The sequence below is a fragment of the Melopsittacus undulatus genome, chromosome 3 (assembly GCF_012275295.1).
Source record: "Melopsittacus undulatus isolate bMelUnd1 chromosome 3, bMelUnd1.mat.Z, whole genome shotgun sequence".
In the NCBI taxonomy this organism is placed as follows: Eukaryota; Metazoa; Chordata; class Aves; order Psittaciformes; family Psittaculidae; genus Melopsittacus; species Melopsittacus undulatus.
This window is the reverse complement of record NC_047529.1, coordinates 103,298,244-103,320,579: the sequence shown is the minus strand read 5'-3', so window position 1 is coordinate 103,320,579 and position 22,336 is coordinate 103,298,244. Positions and strand designations below refer to the sequence as shown.

Below are 22,336 nucleotides of genomic sequence, written 5' to 3'. Positions count from 1 at the left end.
CTACAAAAGTACAAGAAAATTATGTTTCTTACCACCTTTTTCCATTTGAGTATGAGTACAGTTTCTTTGTGGAGCATCCTGCTTTCTGGCCAAGAAGCTTAATTCTTCCACTCAAAAAGGAGGCAAATGCTGCTCTATAAATTGTATTCAGAGACACCTCCCAATGTCATGCTTGCCCTTAAGCTACTTAAATACAAGTCTAGGGAGGAATTGCTACTCTTTGGCATGTTTGCCAGGTACCTGTTTTGCTAAGTTATTACCTGAGTAACAGTTTGGCTCCCCAGGGAGCCAAAGGAAGTTAGGCAACAAATTCCTTCTCTGCCTCCGCATCAGATCCATAGGGTGGGAGATTTTGCACCACCCTGGACAGGTTCCTTTCTGATCTCTTAACATCAATGGTAAATGCAGTGCAGCAGTCTGTGCAATGGTGAGGAGTAGATGGCCACTAATTCCTGAGATGTATGTTTAGCTGTTTATATAAGGACCAAATCTTTTTTGTTTTTCATAGCATACAATCATAGAATCATAGAATGGTTTGGATTGGAAAGGACCTTGAGATCATCTAGTTCCAAGCCCCTGCTGCCATGGCGGGGTGGGGGGTTTGGAACTAAACCGTGTCACCCAAGTCTCCCTCCAGCCTGGCCTTGAACACTGTCAGGGATGGAGCATTCACAACTTCCTTGGGCAACCCATTCCAGTGCATCACCACCCTCATGGGAAAGAACTTCTTCTTTATATGTAACCTAAACTCCTGTTTCAGTTTGAGCCCATCACCCCTTGCTACAGTCCCTGATGAAGAATCACTCTCCAGCATCCTTGTAGCCCTCTTCAGATACTGGAAGGCTGCTATGAGATCTCCACGCAGCCTTCTCTTCTCCAGGCTGAACAGCCTCAACTTTCTCAGCCTGTCTTCATACAGGAGGTGCTTCAGTCCCCTGATCATCCTTGTGGCCTCCTCTGGAATTGCTCCAACAGAACAGCTCCATGTCCTTCTTATGCTGAGGACACCAGAACTGCACACAGTGCCACAAGTGGCGTCTCATAAGAGCATCTGGGTTAGAAAATAAATTAAATTATTTGAAAGTGAATACATACTTAACTTTGGTGATGATATAATGTGTTGCATTATTACTGTCTAGGATTGTATTATAAAATAAAATGTTGCATATTTGAGGAGAGGAGGAACACCTTTTTTTTAAAACCATTTACTCACAAAACGTGAGAACTTTATGACAGGGATCTTGTCTCCTTATCTTTCTGTAAACTGTCATCTTGACTACTGGTGTTATACAGTAATTATGCCACATTAAAAATTGCCTACCATCTGCTCTAGAGGGAGAAGCCTTGGAGTCTCACCAATATAGTCACTCTGGGAAATGATACTCTTGAGTCATTAGGAACAATAGTCAGTTTTTCCCCAGTGTTGCTTACAGTTACTTCTCTTGAAGGATTAGAGATTGAAGGTGTTCAGTTAATAGCTGGAGTCCAGTAAAGAGCACTAGAATAACTTTAAATAGGCTACAGGGGAGAGAGGCAGCTCTTGGGACTAGGTGGAGTATCTTTCTTCATTCATGAACATATGGTTGTTGCTTGTGAACTGGGAAACAACCTTGCTTTTCAGCTCCAGATGCAGTGCTGCACAATGGGTAGCTACAAAGATGTTCACTTTGCTCAGAGCAGCTCCACCCCACAGACAGATAAAAGCAATATTGGTAGAAGTGTCTACAAACACTTGTTTCTTTCCCCCTTCTTAAAATGGAATGAAAAGACAAAAGCATGTACACACAAAAATCTAACAACTGTCCTTTTGAGAAGTTCCTCCTCTTCCCAATACTCCAGGCAACTTTAATATAAGTATTGAATTAATCACAACCTAATAATTCTCAGTATATCGTGGCAGAGCTGGGTGAGACAAGAAACAGCTCAAGCACAGTGAACGTGTGTGTTATTTCCCTAGTACATGCTGTGTCCACAGCGTTGGGCTGTTCGCTAGAACATGTCTATTGTGAACGACCAGGGTTCTTTGCATTCATGAAAGTGGAAGAATGCAAGTGCTGCAGACTCCAGTTTCATTTGTACCCATTTGTTTTTGTCATTGAAGTAATTCAGCAAAAGTTGTCTATGTTTCTGTATCAAGTCAGATTCTGTTTATAAGCCTGATGTAGCCAGTATCCATCTCCCCGAAGACCTCAATCTACCCTAGACAAACAGGTTTAGATCATAGTAAGGCAGCACAGCTTCATTTGTGTTTTACTGTTGTGTGCGCAGGCACTGCTATGTAGCAGGCTGAAGGTCCAATAAATAGTTGTATCTCCTGACAGGTATGAAGTCATAAAGGCACAGGTTGTAACACAGACATTCACCACATATAAAGTAAAAGATAACACTGTGTTATTTTCACACCTTGCCAGAACCCTTTCTTCTTATCACAGAAGCAACTAATACTGCATCTTCTTTCTTTTCATATTACAGTGATAGTGCTTGTCTTGGGAAAGGAAAGACAATGTTCACTTTTCTGTATTACACACACTCAAAATCTTAAAAGCTTATTAATGAAAAATACTCTGATTTTGAATTAAACTAATATTACCAGACAAAAATACTGACTATGGATGATATTTCATTGTACACAAATCTCCAGCCATAGCTCAGAGACCATTACTGTCATTTCATATTTCTGTCAATTAGTGTTCTATCATTATTTTGTATAATGGTTTTCATCTTCTCATCAAATATTGAAATAGAAATGTGAAAGACTTCCTTGGGGGTGTGGGCTGGGGATGAAGAAGGAGTAATTTAGAGATGTTGGAAGGAATGGGATGTGAAAGAACAGTGGAAGTCACATTTTGGATCGAGCATAGGACTTCATATCAAAAGGTCCTTCATTTAAGTCTGTATTAAAAATGAGTGAGAGACCTTTCAAACTTTGGTAATAGTGATAAGAATACAAGGACATAAATAAACAGGTAGACTCATAGAATCATAGAATGGTTTGAGTTGGAAAGGACCTTAAGATCATCCAGTTCCCACCCCCTGCCATGGGCAGGGACACCTCACACTAGACCATCTTGCCCAAGGCTCTGTCCAACCTGGCCTTGAACACCGCCAGCAATGGAGCATTCACCACTTCTTTGGGCAGACTGTTTCAGTAAAGAACAGTAAAGAACTCACAGTAAAAAACTTTTTCCTTATATCTAACCTGAACTTCCCCTGTTTAAGTTTGAACCCGTCATCCCTGGTCCTAGAAGAAGAATATTCTTGTTTACAGTATGTGAACCAAGCAAACGTAAGTAAATGCATCTGAAATAGAACAATTAAAAAAAAAGTATTCATTTTTACTCAATGTGTTGTGATTTACACAGGATTAGGCATGTGTGTGCATAATTACCCATAGCTACAGTACATGGTTCTTAGGAAAAGAGTATCACCTCATGGTGCTAAGAAACATGTATTTTTTTTTGCTTAATAATTTACTCCTGAAGGATTTCTGAATTGTTCTATGCTAGTTTTAACATTGGACATTGGAGAAAAAAGTCATTGAACTAGCTTAGATGGAGCTGACTTTTAAAGAGTGGGTACCTCGCTGTTACTGAAGTTGTGAAAATATCTGAAAATGCAAATATTCAGGCACACAAATTAAGTAGTCATTTTCAAAAATAATTTTGTCCAGTATCCTTTAGAAGTCTTTTGAGTCAGAGTTCTACCTATATTCTAGCTACAGATCTTTTGCACCCATGTTGCCAGAGACATGCTGTATCATTACAGATTAAACAGCTGATTGATGGTCACTTCTGAGTCACACAAAAGGATAATAAGCTATTTCTTTAATAAAAAGCATTTAATGAGTGGTGCTTCTACTTATCCCCTTCTCATTTTAAATAGATACTTTAGCTTCATATCTCTGATTTCCTACATTTCCAGAAAAAATACTTCATATATTAGACCATACATACTACTTTAGCAATCACTGGCTTTTCTGGGTTTCCTTAGTTGTTAGTTTAATAACACAAGATGTGAAAAGCCAGTCAACAGAACATCAGATAAAATGCCAAAGCAGCTTACTGGGAGTGAAATGCCAGCACTGCAGTTTCACTCCAGGCTTCTTCATAGAGCTGTGTTGCCTTAATGGAATTTCATAGTCTATTCCCATTTAAATGGAATTCTCACCTTGTATATGAAAGAATTTATTTTAAAATGCAGTAATATAATATTATATACATGATATATATAAAAACAGCAAGGGAGGCTGTTTCTGTTTTGTAAATATTCATATTGATTAAATAGGCAGTTTGTTAATATATTACCGTATTTAATCTCAGAAACATTATATTCTGTTAAAGTTTGTTACATTTCTTCAGTCTTGCACCTCTGTGTTTCTCAATTTTCCCCTAGTTACCTTATTTGTCAAACCTCTTTATCTCCACCTTGTACCCTTCAGTATCAGTACCCTTCTGAGAAGACATTCAGCCACTAGCTTCAAACCATTTGCTTGCATTTCCACGTACAAATGTTCAAGTTATGGTTTCCTGTGGCCACAAGGTTGTGATTCCAGAGAAAGAATCTGGTTTCCAACTAAGGAAATAACCCTTTCCCATTCAGGGCCACAGGGTTGAATTGAGAGCCTAAACTGAAGTAAAGTGATACTATTTAATCTCATATGGACTTAATGCTATGCTTACACTAGGTTTGTTTACAGCTCAGCAGAGGCCTTCCTAAAGACCCCAACACCTTCTAGTAGTTCATCCTGCTGATGCCAATGTGGTCATTCCCAGGTGCTTCTTTATATCTAGGTGACCACAATTATACAACTAAATGTATCTTCCTAACCCTTGGCACTTACTGGATGTATTATACCTGGAAGCACAACTGTACTTTATTCCTATGTAAAGTAAATGCATATTTACATATTCCTCTGTAAAGTAAACTCATGGTTTTATTCTCCATGTCTGATTTCTGTGGATCTTCCTTTTCTTTCAATTACATAATTTAGTGGCTTCAGGTTTTTTTTTCCCTTTTTCAGTCAAGCCCAAGGAAGTGCATAGCCATAAGCCAATAGCAATGAGGCTATGGCTATTATTAAGGGAAAATATCACCAAAAAAGTTCATAGGCACTGGTATATTTTCCTGTTACTCATAGGAATATGAAATAGAGTGTCATGGCATGGCATCGCATGGTAACAACTGTATGTAATGGTCTGTTACTTTTAATGTCAAGTATTTCTATTGCTTGCTGCCTATAGAATGTAATCTGAGCGATGGAGAGATTCTTACTGACCTCTTTGCATTATGGGTTTCCTGTCCTTGCAGAACTAAAGGCATATAATTTTTCATCCTTTGTGTGCATACAGGTATCAGTAACACAGTCAGGTCAGTTACTTTTCTATATAGTATATGGAATATAAATTTTACGTTATCATTTGTTTCATAAGAAAAGGGTGAACTTGACACCCATTTAAAAAAACATTAATTTCATTAACAACTTTTTTGTGATGAAGTGACAGCTCCTTACTGTGCTGAAGTTTCATAAGAAACTTAAAGGGTAATTGTTTTAAACAAAAACCACAATAGGTTAAAATCTTTAAAGAAATGTATATAACACCCCTGCCAAAACTAGTATTTTTCAATATTGAAATATACTGCTGAAGGAAAAGTTGAAAATGCCTAGAAATATTTAAATGCTGTATACAAAAGTTACTTGCACTGAATCTTGTGACCCTATAGCTGTAGTTTTTGCTATCATGAACAATATACTTGCTGGTTTAGAGCATAGTCTGTTAGAAATATAAAGGATATATGCATAAGAGCAAAAATTATAATGACCTTATACTGATCAAAAGATAACCCCATTTTCATACACTGTAGCATGAAAATAAGCAGCATTTATGATCCATCTGAATGGATATGGAGAGAGTGGTTAAATATTCAAGTGGAAGCCAGATGCCGCTGTAGTGGGTCATTTTCTTAAGTCCCTATTACAATCAAATCTAACTGAAAGAAGAAGCTCTGCAAACTTCAAATGCATTTTCTGGAAAGCTGGGAAGCAAAAGAATTGAAGTCAAGAGGGTGATAAAAGAGGATGTGGGGAGCTGAGTGCACTTTTCTTTAATCTATTTATTTACACTGAAAATAGCCCAAGGCTGAATAACAACTTTGCTTAAATTCTGTCCCAATTTTGAGAGGGGAGGAGGGATGGCTATTTCTACCATAAACTACATCCTTTTTCATGTATTTCACTCTAAATAATAAATTATTAATGCCATTTTCGTTCTGCTTTTTAAAAAGGAGAAAATGTCCTCATTAAGGCATAGTATAGGACTCAACAAAATTATTGCTTGTTGCATTTCCAAAAGTATGTTCCAGCTAAACTTAGATTTAACTTTTCAGACATCTATCCTGTTTATATACACTATACATACATATACTATACATACACTTTCTAGTATATGTATAGATAAATATTACCAAACTTGTAACATTGCTCCTTATCTGAAGTATTCATCAGGTGCTTTTAATGATTCACCTAAATATATTGTACGTAGCAAGCAATACTGTGGAGATTGCACTTTCTTGTCTCTCTGATGCCTTTCAATAAGGACCTTTCCAATGCAGAGATGTCTAATTACAGCTAATCTAGAGCATCTTTGTTGTACAGACAAACTTTTCTTCAAAGTCAGACAGAAGGTGAGATCCTTTCCTGATCATAATGATTAGTAAATGAAAAAATACTGTAAAATAAAATACACTGCAGCAGGCTTGATCTGCAGTTTAGGCCAAACCTGAAACCCAAACCACTCTAATTCACTCAGTTTAAGTTTCCTTCCTCTCTTCCTTTTGTACTGAAAATTAGCTATGATTCTGTGTAAAACATCAGCAAAACTTCAGAGCAGCCTCCCTTTTTTAGTTCTTGTGGTAGCCAACATGGAGCAAAATGCTTCTCCCTGAGGAGGCATCAAGACACAAGTCTCTTCTTCCAATTTATTCATCACTGAAGAAAAATTACTTGCTTTGACTTCCAAATGTGGCCAGAGATTATATGCTTATATTAGGAATAATCAGGAATTTTGGCCATCAGTGCCACACTGAAAGAAAAGCAAGCAGTTAAGGTATTCCTGAAAAATAAAGATCATCCAGTTCCAACCCCCTGCCATGGGCACGGACACCTCCCACTAAACCATGTCACCCAAGGCTCTGTCCAACCTGGCCTTGAACACTGCCAGAAGTGGAGCATTTACCACTTCTTTGAGTACCCTGTGCCAGTGCCTCACCACCTTCACAGTAAAGAACTTATTCCTTATAGCTGACTTGAACTTCCCCTGTTTCAGTTCAAACCCATCATTCCTTCTCCAGGCTGAACAGCCCCAACTTTCTCAGCCTGTCTTCATACAGGAGGTGCTCCAGCCCCTGATCATCCTTGTGGCCTCCTCTGGACTTGCTCCAACAGTTCCATGTTCTTCTCATGTTGAGGACACCAGAGCTGCACGCAATACTCCAAGTGAGGTCTCACGAGAGCAGAGCAGAGCAGGACCACCTCCTTTGACCTGCTGGCCACATTCCTGTTGCTGCAGCCCAGCACACAGGTGGTTTCTGGGCCCAAGCACACACTGAAGCTGGCTCATGGTCAATTTCTCATCAACCAACACCCCCAAGTCCTTCTCTGTGGGGCTGCTCTGAATCTTTTTTCTGCCCAACCTGTAGCTGTGCCTGCGATTGCCTCAACCCACATGTAGGACCCTGCACTTGAATTGTCTGAACTTTGTAAGGCTGGCATCAGCCCAACTCTCAAGCATGTCAAGGTCCCTCTCAATGGCATTCCTTCCCTCCAGCGTATCAACTGACCTACACAGCTTGGTGTCATCAGCAAACTTCCTGAGGGTGCATCAATCCCATTGTCCATGTTGCCAACAAAGATGTTGAGCAGGATCAGTTCCAAAACCAAAATAAGGTGTACCTAAGGTCTTCATTCTCACAGTCCCTGCATCTCCCTTCCAAGACTTGGGCTGTGTGGTCAGAGCATTTGCCGGTGCAGACTGAGGCAAAGAAGTCATTAAGAACCTCAGCCTTCTCCAAATCCAGTTTTCCTGATAGCTTTCAGAGAGGGCTCACATTGTCCCTGGTCTGTCTTTTGTTTGCTACATACCTATAGAATCCCTTCCTGTTATCTTTCACATCCCTGGTCAGATTGAGTCCTAAATGTGCCTTAGCTTTCCTGACCTGGTGTTGTGGTTTAAGCTCATTCGGCAACTCAGCCACGCAGCTGCTCGCTCACTCACTCCCCTCCCTTCCTCCCTCTCTGCTCACTTCCAGAGCGATAGGGAGGAGAATCAAAAGAATGTAACTCCCACGGGTTGAGATAAGAACAGTCCAGTAACTAAGGTATAACACAAATCACTACTGCTACCACCAATATTAATAATGATAAGGGAAATAACAAGAGAAAAGAATACAACCGCTCACCACCTGCCAACCTACCCAGCCCAACCCGAGCAGTGATCTAACCTTTCTGGATAACTGCCCCCAGTTTATATACTGGGCATGACGTGCTATGGTATGGAATACCTCTTTGGTTAGTTTGGATCAGGTGTCCTGTCTCTGCTTCCTCCTGGCTTCCCCTCCTCCCTGGTAGAGAATGAGACTCACAAAGCCCTTGGTCAGACTAAACATTACTGAGCAACAACTAAAAACATTGGTGTTATCAGTGCTGTTCCCAGGCTGAAAATCAAAACCACAGCACTGCACCAGCTATTAAGAAGGAGAAAAACAACTGCTACTGCTGAATCCAAGACATCTGTTCCCTAGCTTCCCTGACAACATCCCTGTATTCTTCCCAGGCTGCCTGTCCTTGCTTCCACCTTTTATAAGCTTCCTTTTCCCCACTGAGTTTCCTCAGCAGCTCCTTATCCATCTCCTGGCCCTTCTGCCACACCTCCTTCTTGTTGGTGCACGTAAGTACCCCAAAACCAGCTGACTTTTTTATTTGCTTTCATTTTTATTCACTTTATTCGAGTTTCATTCAGGCTGATTCACTTTTGTTCATTTTCATTCACTTTTTAATCACTTTATTAACTTTTTATCGACTTTTTACTGACTTTTCACTCAGTTTTCTTCCAATTTGGTTTAGTCACTTTTAGTAACATTTTTTTTTTCCTAGATACCCCATAGCGACCCAGAGCAACCCCTGGACCCTCCTTTCCCGATCCCTTATAGGACCCCGAGATTCATAGACTCCCTATAGACATCATATAAGGTCCCAGAGAGACCTGCAGACACCCCACAGCAACACTTAGAGACCCGTGGACACACCATAGTGACCTACAGAAACCCATAGACACCACAAAGTGACCCACAGACACCCAGAGCAAAAAACACATGATTTTGGGTCTGCGAGGGTTGGGGCGAGAGGGAGAATACCCCCCTAAAACTCGGTACAGCAGATGGAGGGTGCGGGGGAGGGGGGGGGGAGTGGTAGCTGCTGCCAGCATGTGGCCAGAGTGAGGTACTGCAGGTGGTAGTGATGAGCGGGGTGCGCTGTGACGCCGGGAGCTGCTCCCTGCTGCCATCATGTGGTCAGAACTCAGTATTGCAGGTAGTTGTGATGGCGGGGTGCGGGGGGTGCTCCGGGAGCCGCTCCTACGGCCATTGTTCGGTACTGCAGGTGCTGGTGATGAGTCCATCTTTTTGGCCGGGACGAAAAAGACCTAGGACACCGGACACAAACTAGCCAAAGGCGTATTCCATATCACAGCACGTCAAGCCCAGTATATAAACTGTGGGGAGGTACCCAGGAGGTCCTTAACTCACCCTGCATCTTCATTCACAGCCTCTTAATCTTTTATGAGGTTGCACCTCTTCTGTTATTATGTTTTATTGTATCTGGTGAATTGGCTGTGGACTGGAAATAAACCAACTCAGTGAGTGAGTTTCACATAACCCATTGCAGTGCAGCCTGCAATTTTGGACAGTAGCTTGAAATACGTAAGACCTTCTCTCATATTCCTCAGTTCACTTCTCGCAGCGGAGCCAAGGTAAACTGGCAAAGTATAAATGAAATGACAGCAGAAAACATTGCCAGAGAGATAGAAGAACAGAACTGCAGAAAGTACGATCTGTTTCCGAGTTCACTATCCAGCAGTTACAAAGATGCCTCATACGGAAAGGGCACTTAATTTATGCTACTATTTCCTTTTCTGGAAGGCTTCAGGTTTTTTTCTGTGTTGATTTGTTGCTCTGTGCTGCCTCTCACTGCTTCTGGGCTTTCTTTTTGTCAGACTATATCCAAAGAAAACACCAGTTCAGGAGGTGATCCTGCCCCTCTGCTCTCCTCTCATGAGACGCCACTTGTGTCACTGTGTGCAGTTCTGGTGTCCTCAGTATAAGAAGGACATAGAGCTGTTCTGTTGAAGCAATTCCAGAGGAGGCCACAAGGATGATCAGGGGCTGGAGCACCTCCCATATGAAGACAGGCTGAGAAAGTTGGGACTGTTCAGCCTGGAGAAGAGAAGGCTGCGTGGAGACCTTGGAGCAACTTCCAGCATCTGAAGAGGGCTACAAGGATGCTGGAGAGTGATTCTTCATCAGGGACTGTAGCAATAGAACAAGAGGTGATGGGCTCAAACTGAAACAGGGGAAGTTTGGGTTAGACATAGAATCATAGAATCGTAGAATAGTTAGGGTTGGAAAGGCCCTTAAGATCATCCAGTTCCAACCCCCGTACCATGGGCAGGGACACCTCACACAAAACTATGTCACCCAAGACTGCAGATCTTTCTACATTAAAGATCTGTTGTACTTGAGAAAGTTCATTCCTCTTTCCTCCAATGTCTTTGTTTAAGGGATCATGAAGTTGACAGCTTTACTTCTATGTAAAATCTCTACAATAAAAAAAAGAAACTGAGCAAGACCTTATGAAGACAACTCTTTTCTGTGAATTACCTCCAATCTGCAGTACATTCATTTTAATCTCAGACAGGAGGATACAGTCACTGGTCCCACTCATCCCTGCAGAGGACTACACACAATGCCCAAACAACTGCACTTCAGCTCCTCTAGAATCAATGCATAAAGAACTGGAGATGCGTATCCGAGGGCAGAATTTGGACCACAGCCATGAGTCGAAAACGGTGTTTACTGAAGAGTTAGAGCTTACCTAAATGTCGTATGAGATTAATACTGCCAAACACGAGACATGCTTTTGTGAGCCTGGGAAGACATTTGCCAGGGGTGTAAGACTGCTTCTGATGTGTTACGCTGCTGTGTGCACCAGTCCTTTGAATCATTTGCATATATGAGGAATGTGTGCCTGAAGTGAGACACAAAAGTACAGCTCTGCTTATTAGGACAAGCTGAGATATAAATTAAAACTGAGCAAACCACTATTCCCCAAAAACTGGATTTAGAAGGCCAGGTCTCATTTGATATCAACTTTCATCATAATGCTCCTTCTTACGGTTGAGAACTGCATCCAAGTATATCCTTTTTATATAAAGGATAAGACACAGAGGTAATTCCCCAAAAATTTCTTAAATGAAAAGGGTTTTTTAAAAAAAAGTCAAAATAAATTACAGTACCATGACAGTAACATTTGGCTTCTTTAGTGTGACCACTATCAGGACAATATAGTAGCACATGGTAACAACCGATCCCACGGCCTTAAGTTCCAGTATGTCTGAGACAGGGATTTGGGAGATGGATTGCTCTTCTGAGTAGTAGCAGACCTTGAGTATTACTATTAAAAGAAATGCTTTTTCCGGTGTGAATTGGCAGCGATTAAGTGCAGATTTCCAGTGGTGGTCACCAGGTAACTCAGAAATGGTAACTGTTTGCTTTGTAACTCTGTTCATTGGTAAAATCTGTGCTCAAGTTTCAGCGTTACCTTTGTATTTCAGACAGAGGTTCTCTGAGGCAAGAGAGAGGAGCTTGGGTTTATTAGCCTGCTTGCAGAATTCAGCTCGGTAAAGAAAATGAGATGGCACAAACCACCTCACAGCAGACCAGAGGTCTGCCTTCACCCACTTGCCCCTTGAGCAGAACCAGACCACGGCTCCATAGGGACCGTGACCCTTCTGTGAAGCTTTGTCTCTTGTGAGCCAAGATGAGATTGCAGCTGAGATGAGTACTGTACTGCAGCATGAGCCTGCACTGGTGACAAGGATGAGGTCATAAATCATAATGCCCAGCAGTGGCATTCCCAAACACACTGGTTTGGTCTTAGCACCAGTATTTCAGTCTGGTATTTCCCAAGCCCAGATGGCAAGTTGGTAACACAGAGAATGAAGATCACCTCTTTCTGTCCTTTCCAACCTCCAGCATCTAAAAAAGATGGCCATCACTTGAATAACAGAGAAATAAAGTCTGCAAAGATCATGTCTTATTCCTGTGCAAAACAAATGTCTAAAATGCATCTCTCTGATCCTATTTGGCATAGCTCCTGTCCTGTACTGAAACAGAAGTGATTTAACTGACTTTCTGATGTATATGAACTGATAAATTGACTGCTTTTGTGTCTGTCAGTACTATCCTGTTGCATCACCCAGTTCAGAGTGTGACTGCATTTTGCTGTTAACAAGAAACACCTAATCCCAGTGTCAATAAAACGTCTGTCACAAACAGTAATACAATCACCAGTACCTTATACTGCTTCTGGTAAGTTAAACTTTTACCTTGTGATAGCAATAGGGAATCATGGAATATAGAATCATGGAATGGTTTGGGGTGGAAGGAACCTTAAAGCTCATCCAGTTCCAAGCCCCTGATCTCCTTCCAGTTTTAGACTGGCACACTTCCCAGTACAAAGTAGATCCTCTGACCTCCTCCCAGTACAAACTGGGCCCCTGAAACCCCTTTCGATTATTGTCCCAGTACATTTCCAGATTGTCCCAGTACATATGGAATCCATTATGCTCACCCACTACAGCATGGACACACTCCCAGTACAAACTGGAGCCCTTTGTAGCCTTCCAGCACAAGCTGGTTCCCCCGGTACTCTCTCAGTACAGAACAGACAAATTCCCAATACAAATTGGATCCCCTGACCCCTCCCAGTACAGAATGAGGCCTATTCCAACACCAACTAGATCCATTTAAGACCACGCAGTACAGACTTGGCCTGATGCCAGGACAGATTGAATGCCTTCTCTCCTCCCAGTACAAAATGGATACCTTTAACCCCTCCCAGTACAAACTAGGTGCTCTGTCACAACAAGCGGGATGTCCAAATTTTCTGGAGCACAGAACTGTTAGGTGGAGGAGATTCTGGTGTCCCTGGGCTGTGTTTTAGGGGTCCCTGGGGGTTATTTGGGGCTCATAATGATTTGGGAGTTCTTAAGGCTAAATTTTGGGGTCCCTGAGCTGTATTTTGTGGTCGGAAGGAGTTTGGGGGTCCCCGGGGTAAATTGGGGCCCCCAAAATGCATTTTGGAGACCCTAATGCTAATTTTTTTGTGCACCTGAGATGTATTTTTACATCTTTAAAGGCCATTTTAGGTCCTCTGAAACCCAGTTTTGGGTTCCTGGGGCCATTTTAATGTCAAGATAAGATTTGTGGGTCCTGATGTCCTGTTTGAGGGGCCCTTAGGGAGTCCCTGGGGAGGATTCAGGTTTTGGTGTCCTCTAGCTATACTGTGGGGGATGCTGAGGCTATTTTGGGTCCCCAGAGGGAATGTGGGGAATCTTGGGGTCCGTGAACTGCACCTTGGGCGTCCTCAGGGGTTAAAAGGATCTGGATCAAAAGGATCAGGGGAATCGGAAAGGGTTAATTTAGGGGTTCCTGAGGACCAGTTTCTTAAGCTGCATTCTGGAGTCAGAAGGATTTTGGGGATCCTTAGGGGTGATTTTGGGGTGTCTGAGTGCTATTTTTAATCCTCAGGCTGTTTTTTTGAGCCATTCTGTGTGCAGGACGCTCATTATGGGGTCTCACTAGAGGGAATTTGGGAGTGCTAGAGAGGTACCCTTGGGGTTTTGATGCCCCGGTGGCAACCTTAGGGTCCCCAAGCTGTATTTTGGGATCTCTCTGGGCTATTTTTGGTCTCCTGAAGGCCATTTCTGGGGTCCATGGAAAAGCTTTTTGGGCCCCAGGGGGGGATGCTGATGCATCTCATGGGATTATTTGAATGTCAGAAGGATTTTGGGGTCCCTGAGGCCCACTTTTGAGTCTCTGGAGGCCATTTGGATTTCTTCTGGGCCAGTTGGGGTCCCGGAGGCCATTTAAGGATCTCTAGGGGGGAGTTTTGGAAGGCCCCTCTGCCCTGTTTGGGGATCTCTGGGGAGTGTGGGATTCCTGCGGAGTTTTAGGGTTGCTGGGGGCCTGTCTGGGGGCGTTGAGCTGTTCTGGGGGATCTGCAAGGGGTATTATCATAGAGTAGTTAGGGTTGGAAAGGGCCTTAAGCTCATCCAGTTCTATTCCCCTGAAAACAGGGACATCTCTCACTAGACCGTGTCACCCACAGCTCTGTCCAACCTGGTCTTGAATACAGCCAGGGATGGGGCATTTACCACTTCTCTGGGGCAACCTGAGGGTCCCTGGTGCCATTTTTGGTCCGCAGATGTCATTGTGGAGGCCCTGGGGTGATTCTGGGATCCATGGGCTGTATTTTGGCATTCTGCAGGGGTTCTTTTGGCATCAAAAAGATTTGGGGGGATCCCTGGGTGTAAATCTGGGGGACCCTAAGGCCCATCTGGGGGGGTCCCTGGGCCATTTTGGGTCCCCAGAGGGCATTTTAGTAGAGCTTGAGCTGGCATTTGGAGGTCCCTGGACTATATTTTGGGCGCCCAGGGACTATTCTGGGGTCAGACAGATTTAGGGAGTCTTTAAGGGTAAATGTTGGGGTTCCCTCTTGCCTGTTTGGAGTCCTTGGAAGCCTTTTTTTCCTTGAACTGCACACACATTCAGTGTGTTTAACCCCCAAACTAATGTGTCTGTAGGAAATGGTTCTTAGTCGTTTTTTCCATCACCTCTCCCTCCAGGGAAATCTCCCATAAGCTTGTGGCTGGAGAGAAGGACCTGAGTTCTCTTATCCCTTAGCATGAGAGGCAAAACATTCAATGACAATCAAAGAACTTTATTATCACAGGCAGAACACTCAATGACAACCAAGGAGCTTTGTTGTCGGCTCAGAGTGCCACCTTCCCCTCCTTGCTGGCAGGATCACCGTGCACCCTGAACCGATATACGCAGGTGTAGTCCGGGTGGCCCCAGTTGCTCAGCACTCGCAGCAGGATGTAATTCACAGACCCAGAGATCTCATTCTGAAAGGAGGAGAAGAGATGAGTTGTCTTTTCCTCTCTGGCATTCAACTACTGACCTAGCACTGCAGCAATGGACTTGTTCAACACCTGACTGCCCTGGGAGGGTTGTGGCCGAGACATTCTTCCACCGCTCTACCTCATTGGGCCAAAAGAACAGGAAAGGAACAAGCATCTCCCTGAAATTGTAGTGAACGGATTGGCAAATACTTCTAGCCTACCTCGGGGCACATGCTTCCCCTGTCAGAAGACCCAGCGGTGTCCCTATCATGTCTCAATGCCTTCTCTAGAAAGCCATGGCACAGAACGGCCTCCCTGTCTAGCTGGCCTCGATACTAGAAACAACAGCATCCTCAGAAAGCCCCGTATTTCTAGTCTTTAATGAGCAGGCCAGTAGCAGTGTTTCCTGAGTGGATGTGGCCACGTGTAGGCACTTGGAGTCCAGACAGCCAAGCTGATTTCAGCTTCAGCAGTGGTGGTTGTCAGCACTGAAGCGTAAACCCAAAAGGGAAGCAGAACGGCATTCCAGGCATATGCCATTAGGAGGTTAAAGCAGAAGGAGGGACAGCACGGCACACAGCATTCTCCAGGAGAACGTTGCTTCAGCCCTCGGGCACGGGAGCTTCTCCCCAGCAAGCAGCATTTCTCCCCCTCTCCTTTCCTCCCATCCCTTCTCCGTTCTCCTCCCTCTTTGTCCCCCTACCTTTAGCTGAAAGGTCTGAGTGGGATTCAGTGGTGCCAGGAAAACAAACAGTCCCAGGAGCTGCTCCTCCTGGTCTTCCGTCACCGCCTAGGGAACGATGGGGTGGAGAAAACATGAGTGCCCTGGTCCACCATGGGAAGACTGAACCTCTGGTGGTGAAGTCCTGATTTATTTCGTCTACATAACCCAAGGAAGATAATCACAGGGAAAAGACGAGAAGCTGAAGCTAGCCAGGGTGCTGCCACACTTGCCTACTTAACGAGTGTAGGCTGTCAGAAAAGGAGCAGACATTCCCAGGGTAATGATCCCTGAGGATCACCAATGCTCACTGGCATTGGGAGCCAGGAAGGTCCAAGGGGCAGACACTGTGCCAGCTCATTTTCCCTGTGGCTCCTGGAGCACGGTCTTGGCCCAGAAGTCTCCTTTTGTGTGGTATATTGGACAAAAGAGGAGTCCAATGGAAAGGGAGCAACTCCAAGGAGCCTGGTTCTTCTGCAAGGCAAGAGGGAGCCGCAGGCTTCTGGGTTCTGACCCGTATTTACCCCCTGCTTAGAAATGCTGAGCAACCCTCTGCCCCCCACTCAGAGAAATCACTTACGTAGACAGCAAAGTCCTTTGGAGCACTGGAGACACCGTTTTTGAGGAGCGGTGGCCCTGAGACATGGTCCATGGTGACTGCTCTGGGAATGATTGGCATAGAGAGCTTGATGAGGACGTGTCCCTGACTTCCATGGAAGGGCCAGCAGTTTCCTGGATGATTTTCCTTCTGAAAGGAGAAGAAGAAACTGCGTTCACGTGGAGAAGAGTGCCCCGGCTTTCGTTTCTGCCATGAGCATCACGAAGTAAGAACTGATCTGGCCCACCAGCTCTGCTCTGAACTGCATCTAGTGCCTTGGGTCAGACCCTGCCAGTACCAAACAGAGCAGCAGTTGTGAGAATCCACAGGTCACAAGACCCCTTCAGCACTGTAGAAGCACTGTGAAGGCACGCAACTGGGTGTGTTCCCATGATCAGTGCCAGGAGAGCTTGACAACACAGAGTGGGGCCCTCCAGCAGTGCAGGCCCTCAGCCATGCTGACAGTTTGCACAGGGACGAGGAAGACAAAGGCTGCAGGACCAAGGCTGCCTGCTAGCAGCTCAGATGGAGGACCTGAGGCAGTCTGGGAGAGGAAATACTCGGCAGGGAGACAGTGAGTGAGTCCATACAAGAATGTGACAGGAAAAGAAAGCTTTGAGGAGCAAAGAGAAGGGTAAAGGCAACTCTCAGCAGCATGGTTGCATTCTCCAACACCCCCCCACACACCCCCAAACCCGCCTTTCGTTTTCCTGTTTCTTGGTGCTCCTACCTCAAGAATAAGTTCAGGAGATCTCACATAATCCAGCGATAGCAGGGAAAACAACACGATTTTATATGCCGAACTCCGGTAGGATGGACTTGTGTATTCAGGAATGACAGCAGCCCCTGGAAATGAAAACATAAGCACGATCATTGAGCAGTGTCAGGAGGAATATTGCACTGTTCGCCTGAGAAATGCTGTTAAGTGCTCCTCCATCTCTTTCCTGCAGTGGGATTCCCCTCTTTCTTCCTGGCGTGATCCCTCTGGAAAGCAGAGCTGGGACTCATGAATCTATGGTAATGTCAGCTGGAATGTCAGCTAGGCTTTCTGCTCTTTAGGTGGAGTCCAGCCGCTTCCAGAGTCTGTCAGAGGGTACGTTTTTTAGGGCACGATGTGGCCCTCGGCTTCTTGCCCTTTCTCTCCTACCACTGAGCCCGTTCCAAGGCCCATCTTGTCAGTGTGCGCAGGAAGCACTCTGGAACCAGTCTGTGTACAACGGCACAGCACCTGACGATTTGAGGGCATAATCAGTCATTGGGACTTGGCTTTCTTCCAGCTTCTCCAAGACTTGATTGATGATCCCTTGAACAGCCTGGGGAAGAGAACAAAGGCAAGCGCCTGTTAACAGGAAAAGGAATGGGACAATCATCTCCCTTGCAAGGCCAGCCAAGGGGAAGGTGTATGAGGTTCAACTCAGCTGTGAGGAACGCCCAGATTGCCTGGAAACCTCCCAGGCTTGCTCTACACTGAGAAAGGTATAAGTACAGCAACTGGGACTCCCATCACGGCGCTCTCTTCCCCCATACAGAAGTGTGGAGCGAGAGGAAAGGAGGTGTGGCCATGCACAGCAATTGTTCCAGCCACACCAGCCTTTTGGCTAGCCAGGACAGGGAACTGTAGAAGGATAAAGTCTGGAGGGAGGAAAGAAACCTCTGAGTAGAGCCTTCTGCAGCATGCCCTTACCAATCCAGAAAAGCCTGGGAGCTTAGACTGCTTCAAGGCTTCATGGAGAGCACGCTCGGTGACATCCCTTGTGATGTAATGCTGGTGATAAAACTCTTGCTGGAGCATCTGGAGCTGTTCTTTGGGGATCTGGGCTCTACTCAGTGCTTCTCCTATTTCGTTTGCTGCTGGCCTAGAAAAGCGAGAAACAAGAGACTGTCACTCTTGTGGCTGGCCTCTCGAACACCATGGGGGTGTGAGCAAGGTAAGAAGCCTGGCTCTGAACGACTGGCAGGGAAATCATGTCTTAAGCAGTCGGGAGAGCTTGGTCCAAAGTGCTTAGAGTTTCAGGCTGAGAAGCAGCTTCCTGGCTGCCCGGGAACATTTGGGGAAACTGAGGAACATCTCCAGTGTGCCCAAAGCTGCCACGTTCCCTACTACATGTGCCAATGTCTTATCAAAGCCAGGCAAGAGCAGATCTGAAGGGGAGCAGGTGGTATTCCCTATAGAAAATACTAACTAGAACAACTCAGACATGAACACGGAAAGCTGCAAGACACACAGGGAGCAAGGGAGGGTGGCTGCTGCTGCCAGATGGTTCCTCTCCACAGCATCTCTCTCCCCTGCTTTGCTGTAAGCAGACCAGGCCAAGCAAAAGGGTGACGGATGGGTGGCCCCAGTCCTCTAGTGGATGTGGGGAGCTATAGGTGACCATTTGACAGACAGGATGAAAGGGCAATGGGAGAAGGTCAGGAAGCTGTGCTAGGTGAAGTCTCTGTGAGGCAGGACAGAAACGATGTCCTGCTGAGGCCCAGGGGCAGAGCTCCTCTAAATCACCCTCAAGTCGAGAGGAAATAACCTGTACCTCCACGTCTCCTCGTCGCATCCAGAGAGGACGGAAGGCGCCTGGAACAACAATGAAGGGAACAGTCATCACAAACCGCAACAGACCAGTGTTTTGCTGGAACCTAAGCAAGCCCATATCTGCATAATAATTCTTTTTATCAGCCGTGTGCAGTGCCACTGGCTGTGGAGACACTGATATTCGGTACAGCTGACCTTCACCCGAATGACCTGCCAGGATGCCAACTGTCCCCAACCCTAGCCACAGTGTTTTACTGTGTGGTACGTTACGTCCTGGTAGAACCAGTCTCGATCTGAAAAAACCTGAATGTCACCTGCTGTTCGGGGGGGGAGGAGGTGAAGGCCTGGCATCCTGCTGCAGCCTTCCAGAGGCCTTCTTCACCCAGCAGTCCCACGTGGTGAACGCCTGTTAAGACACACAGCAAAACTCTCCTTACGCTTAGAACTTGGTCTGAGGCTGGGTTATGCATCGGCTTCCCTTTCCCTGGCTCTCCCAGCTGCCACAGTTGTTTCTCCTCTTGTAGTCTTTGAGAAAGGTTGTGAAAGAGGGCTTCACAGTACACAGATATTCCTTCCCATGGAACATGCTCCTTGTCCCGCAGAAGCTTTTCAGCTCCTGGGGACAGGGGGGGTTAGCCACTGCCTCTCCATCGCCTTAAGAGAACTGGCTGAGCCCTTCCTTGCCTCCACAGCCATTCCTCTGAAGCAGGGGGAACTGGCACACCTCTCTCACTTCTTCCTACTCTTTGCTGGGCTACTCCGGTCAGAGCACATGGAGCCCTATCTCCTAAGGCACCATGCTCAGGTCCCAGTTCCACCGAGACTCACCGAACAAGAGCAGACTGATGAGCAGCACCAGGGTCACTGCCTTCAGAGCCTTCATTCTCCTACGCAGCAGCTCCAGGGTCACTGCCTTCAGAGCCTTCATTTTCCTATGGAGCAGCAAAGAGGAAAAGGATAGTGAAGCTGGTGGCACCCATGCAGTTCAGCAGCAGACCTGAGAGCAGCAGTAGGGATGGCAGGTCTTGAACCTAGCATTCCTGGTGTGAGGATTGCCTTGGTCCCGCATAAGCTCATCAGTGGTTGAGTTGTCACCAACAGCACCAACAGGGCATCTGGTTACAACAGCAACTGGCACTGTCTGGTTAGTGACGAAGGGCTCTGCATTAACTCCAGAATAGCAGAAGGAGTTGCAGCAAAAGCTGTGACCATAATTCGTGTCTGTGGGGCTAGAGAGGGCTCAGCCTATACCCTGACAGTTCAAGAGCTCACAAGGCAGGAGGGGTTTTGTATCTCCCCTTCAAGCGGCATTTCTTTAGCAGCCAGGCTATCACTGGCCCTTTTCTTTGCATAAGTGCTGGCAAATGCAGACTGGGTGAAGATGGAGGGATGGATGAATGTAAAAGCATGCTGGTAATCCATGCGTGTGCACTGGCTGCAAGGCGGTGGACATGTTGTGCCCCGTCCCGATGTTTTAGCATTAGAAGATGGTGTTTATGATGAGTGCAGGCCTCGATCCCAAGTCAGCAAGCGCCTACGTGGAGCTCGACACAAACCGAGGAGGAAAAAAGCCGCGGGTAAAGAAGCAAAAGTAACAGTGCAAACAAGATGAGAAGAAACTGGAACGTGCTAAGACACAACAGCGAACTGTGAGCAAGTTTGAGAGACTAGGCTCCCATATGCTTAATGTAACCCATTGCATACTAATTGCTGTGTACTACACTGACTATGTATCCACGAATACAGCAAGCAATTGATTACGTATCAAATCTTAATAGAGCCAGTTACTGTGTATGTATCCACGTATAATAAACCAAGCTATTGTAAGCAGATGCAGACAACAGTATAAAAAGGATAGATGCTGTGTAATAAATGGCATTGGCTTGATCACATTGATCGTTTCAGCGTTGTCCGTGACTCCCGCGTCGCGACACGCGGGGAACTCAGGAAATACCAAGGAAACATCTTGGTGGCTAGTCCAATGTGCCATGAAGCCTGATGTGCCAAGAGACAGCACACACCGATCTGGAAGATGGAAGGTCCTCCTGCTTGTTCTAACAGGCTCACGGCATGCACTTCATTAAAAATAAACAGTCCTCTTATGTTTTTCCAAGAACCAGGGAAGCTCAGGCTCATAACCCATTCTGCAGAGGCTTCAAACATACCTTTTCAGAACTTGGCCCCACCGTGAGACTCTCTTTTTCTGCACTGAGGCGCAGACAACAGGCATCCTGCTTGCTCAGGAGCAAACCAACCACTGTGGAGTCTGTTCCCTCAAGAGCTGCAGTCTCTTGACACAGGGACAACTCTGATCTTCCACCCTCCTGTGTCTGCCTCAAAGCCAACAGTGCTTTGTGACATCACTGGCACTAGGCAACGTCACAACAGAAAGGCAGCCCTGTGTTCTGAGGCCAAGTCCGACATGAGCGGGAGCAGGTTTTGCTCCTCTGCACGAGGGAAAACATCCTCCAACACCAGACCGTATCCTCCCATCAGAGGTGGCAGCTCTCTGCATTCCCACTTGCATTCCCACTTTGCACCAGGACAGCTAGGACCTCTGGCTCTGTACCCTGAGCACGCTTTGCAATACCCAAACTCTGGGTATTAATTGCTACAGAGCTGCACAATGACAACATTACCATCATTGTCACAGGGCCTCAGTTCACAGCAGCTACAAAGGCCCTTTGGAAAGGCTCCCAGGCATGTTGCTTTCTCTGAAGAGGACCTGCTGCTGACCTGTGCCCAGTGTTAGCAGCAGAGCCCTCCGGCCACCAATGTTTCTGTGCCACCACAGCACCAGGGCCCTGGCTCCATCAATAAAGCTGAAATGATCACACCAGGGGTATGTGTTTTCCTGGTGTCCCTGTGAGCTGGCTGCATGTCCCCTGGTGTCGTGCCCCATGGGTGGGTGCCTCTGTCTGTTGGGGGGGGGGGGGGATTTGTCCCCAGCAACCATCTCCAGGGATGAAGATGCCACAGCCTGCTTGCTCCTGTGCTGGATGTGAGCCCCAGCTCTACATCCCAGCCCACCTCCACATCCCTTCCTGTACAACCAGCTCATGCTCCAGAAGGGCTCACGTCAACTGCGGGTTATTTTCACACATGGGCACTCTGAGGTACCTTCCTGCCCATGATTTCAATGCAGAAACATCACTCGGAACAGGCCACTGTATTTTGGGGGCACATTTCCTATCCCAGCTTTGGCCCTTCCCTCTTCTTTTTGTCTTCAGAGAGCTCCCCTAGGCGTGGGGGTG

The 22,336-nt window shown here is 45.7% G+C and overlaps 1 protein-coding gene across 1 annotated transcript; it reads right to left on the bottom strand.

The window, feature by feature from the left end:
- Window positions 1-15,053: 15,053 nt before the first annotated feature.
- On the bottom strand, window positions 15,054-20,010 carry LOC101868351 (SUN domain-containing protein 3-like). The gene is made up of 9 exons (XM_034060778.1): window positions 19,911-20,010; window positions 19,397-19,488; window positions 19,084-19,124; window positions 18,240-18,411; window positions 17,784-17,868; window positions 17,286-17,401; window positions 16,538-16,705; window positions 15,940-16,026; window positions 15,054-15,239 (listed from the first exon to the last, which is right to left on the bottom strand). Exons 1-9 carry the CDS (start codon window positions 20,008-20,010, stop codon window positions 15,105-15,107), a joined length of 996 nt encoding a protein of 331 aa, XP_033916669.1. The 3' UTR covers window positions 15,054-15,104.
- Window positions 20,011-22,336: the final 2,326 nt, after the last annotated feature.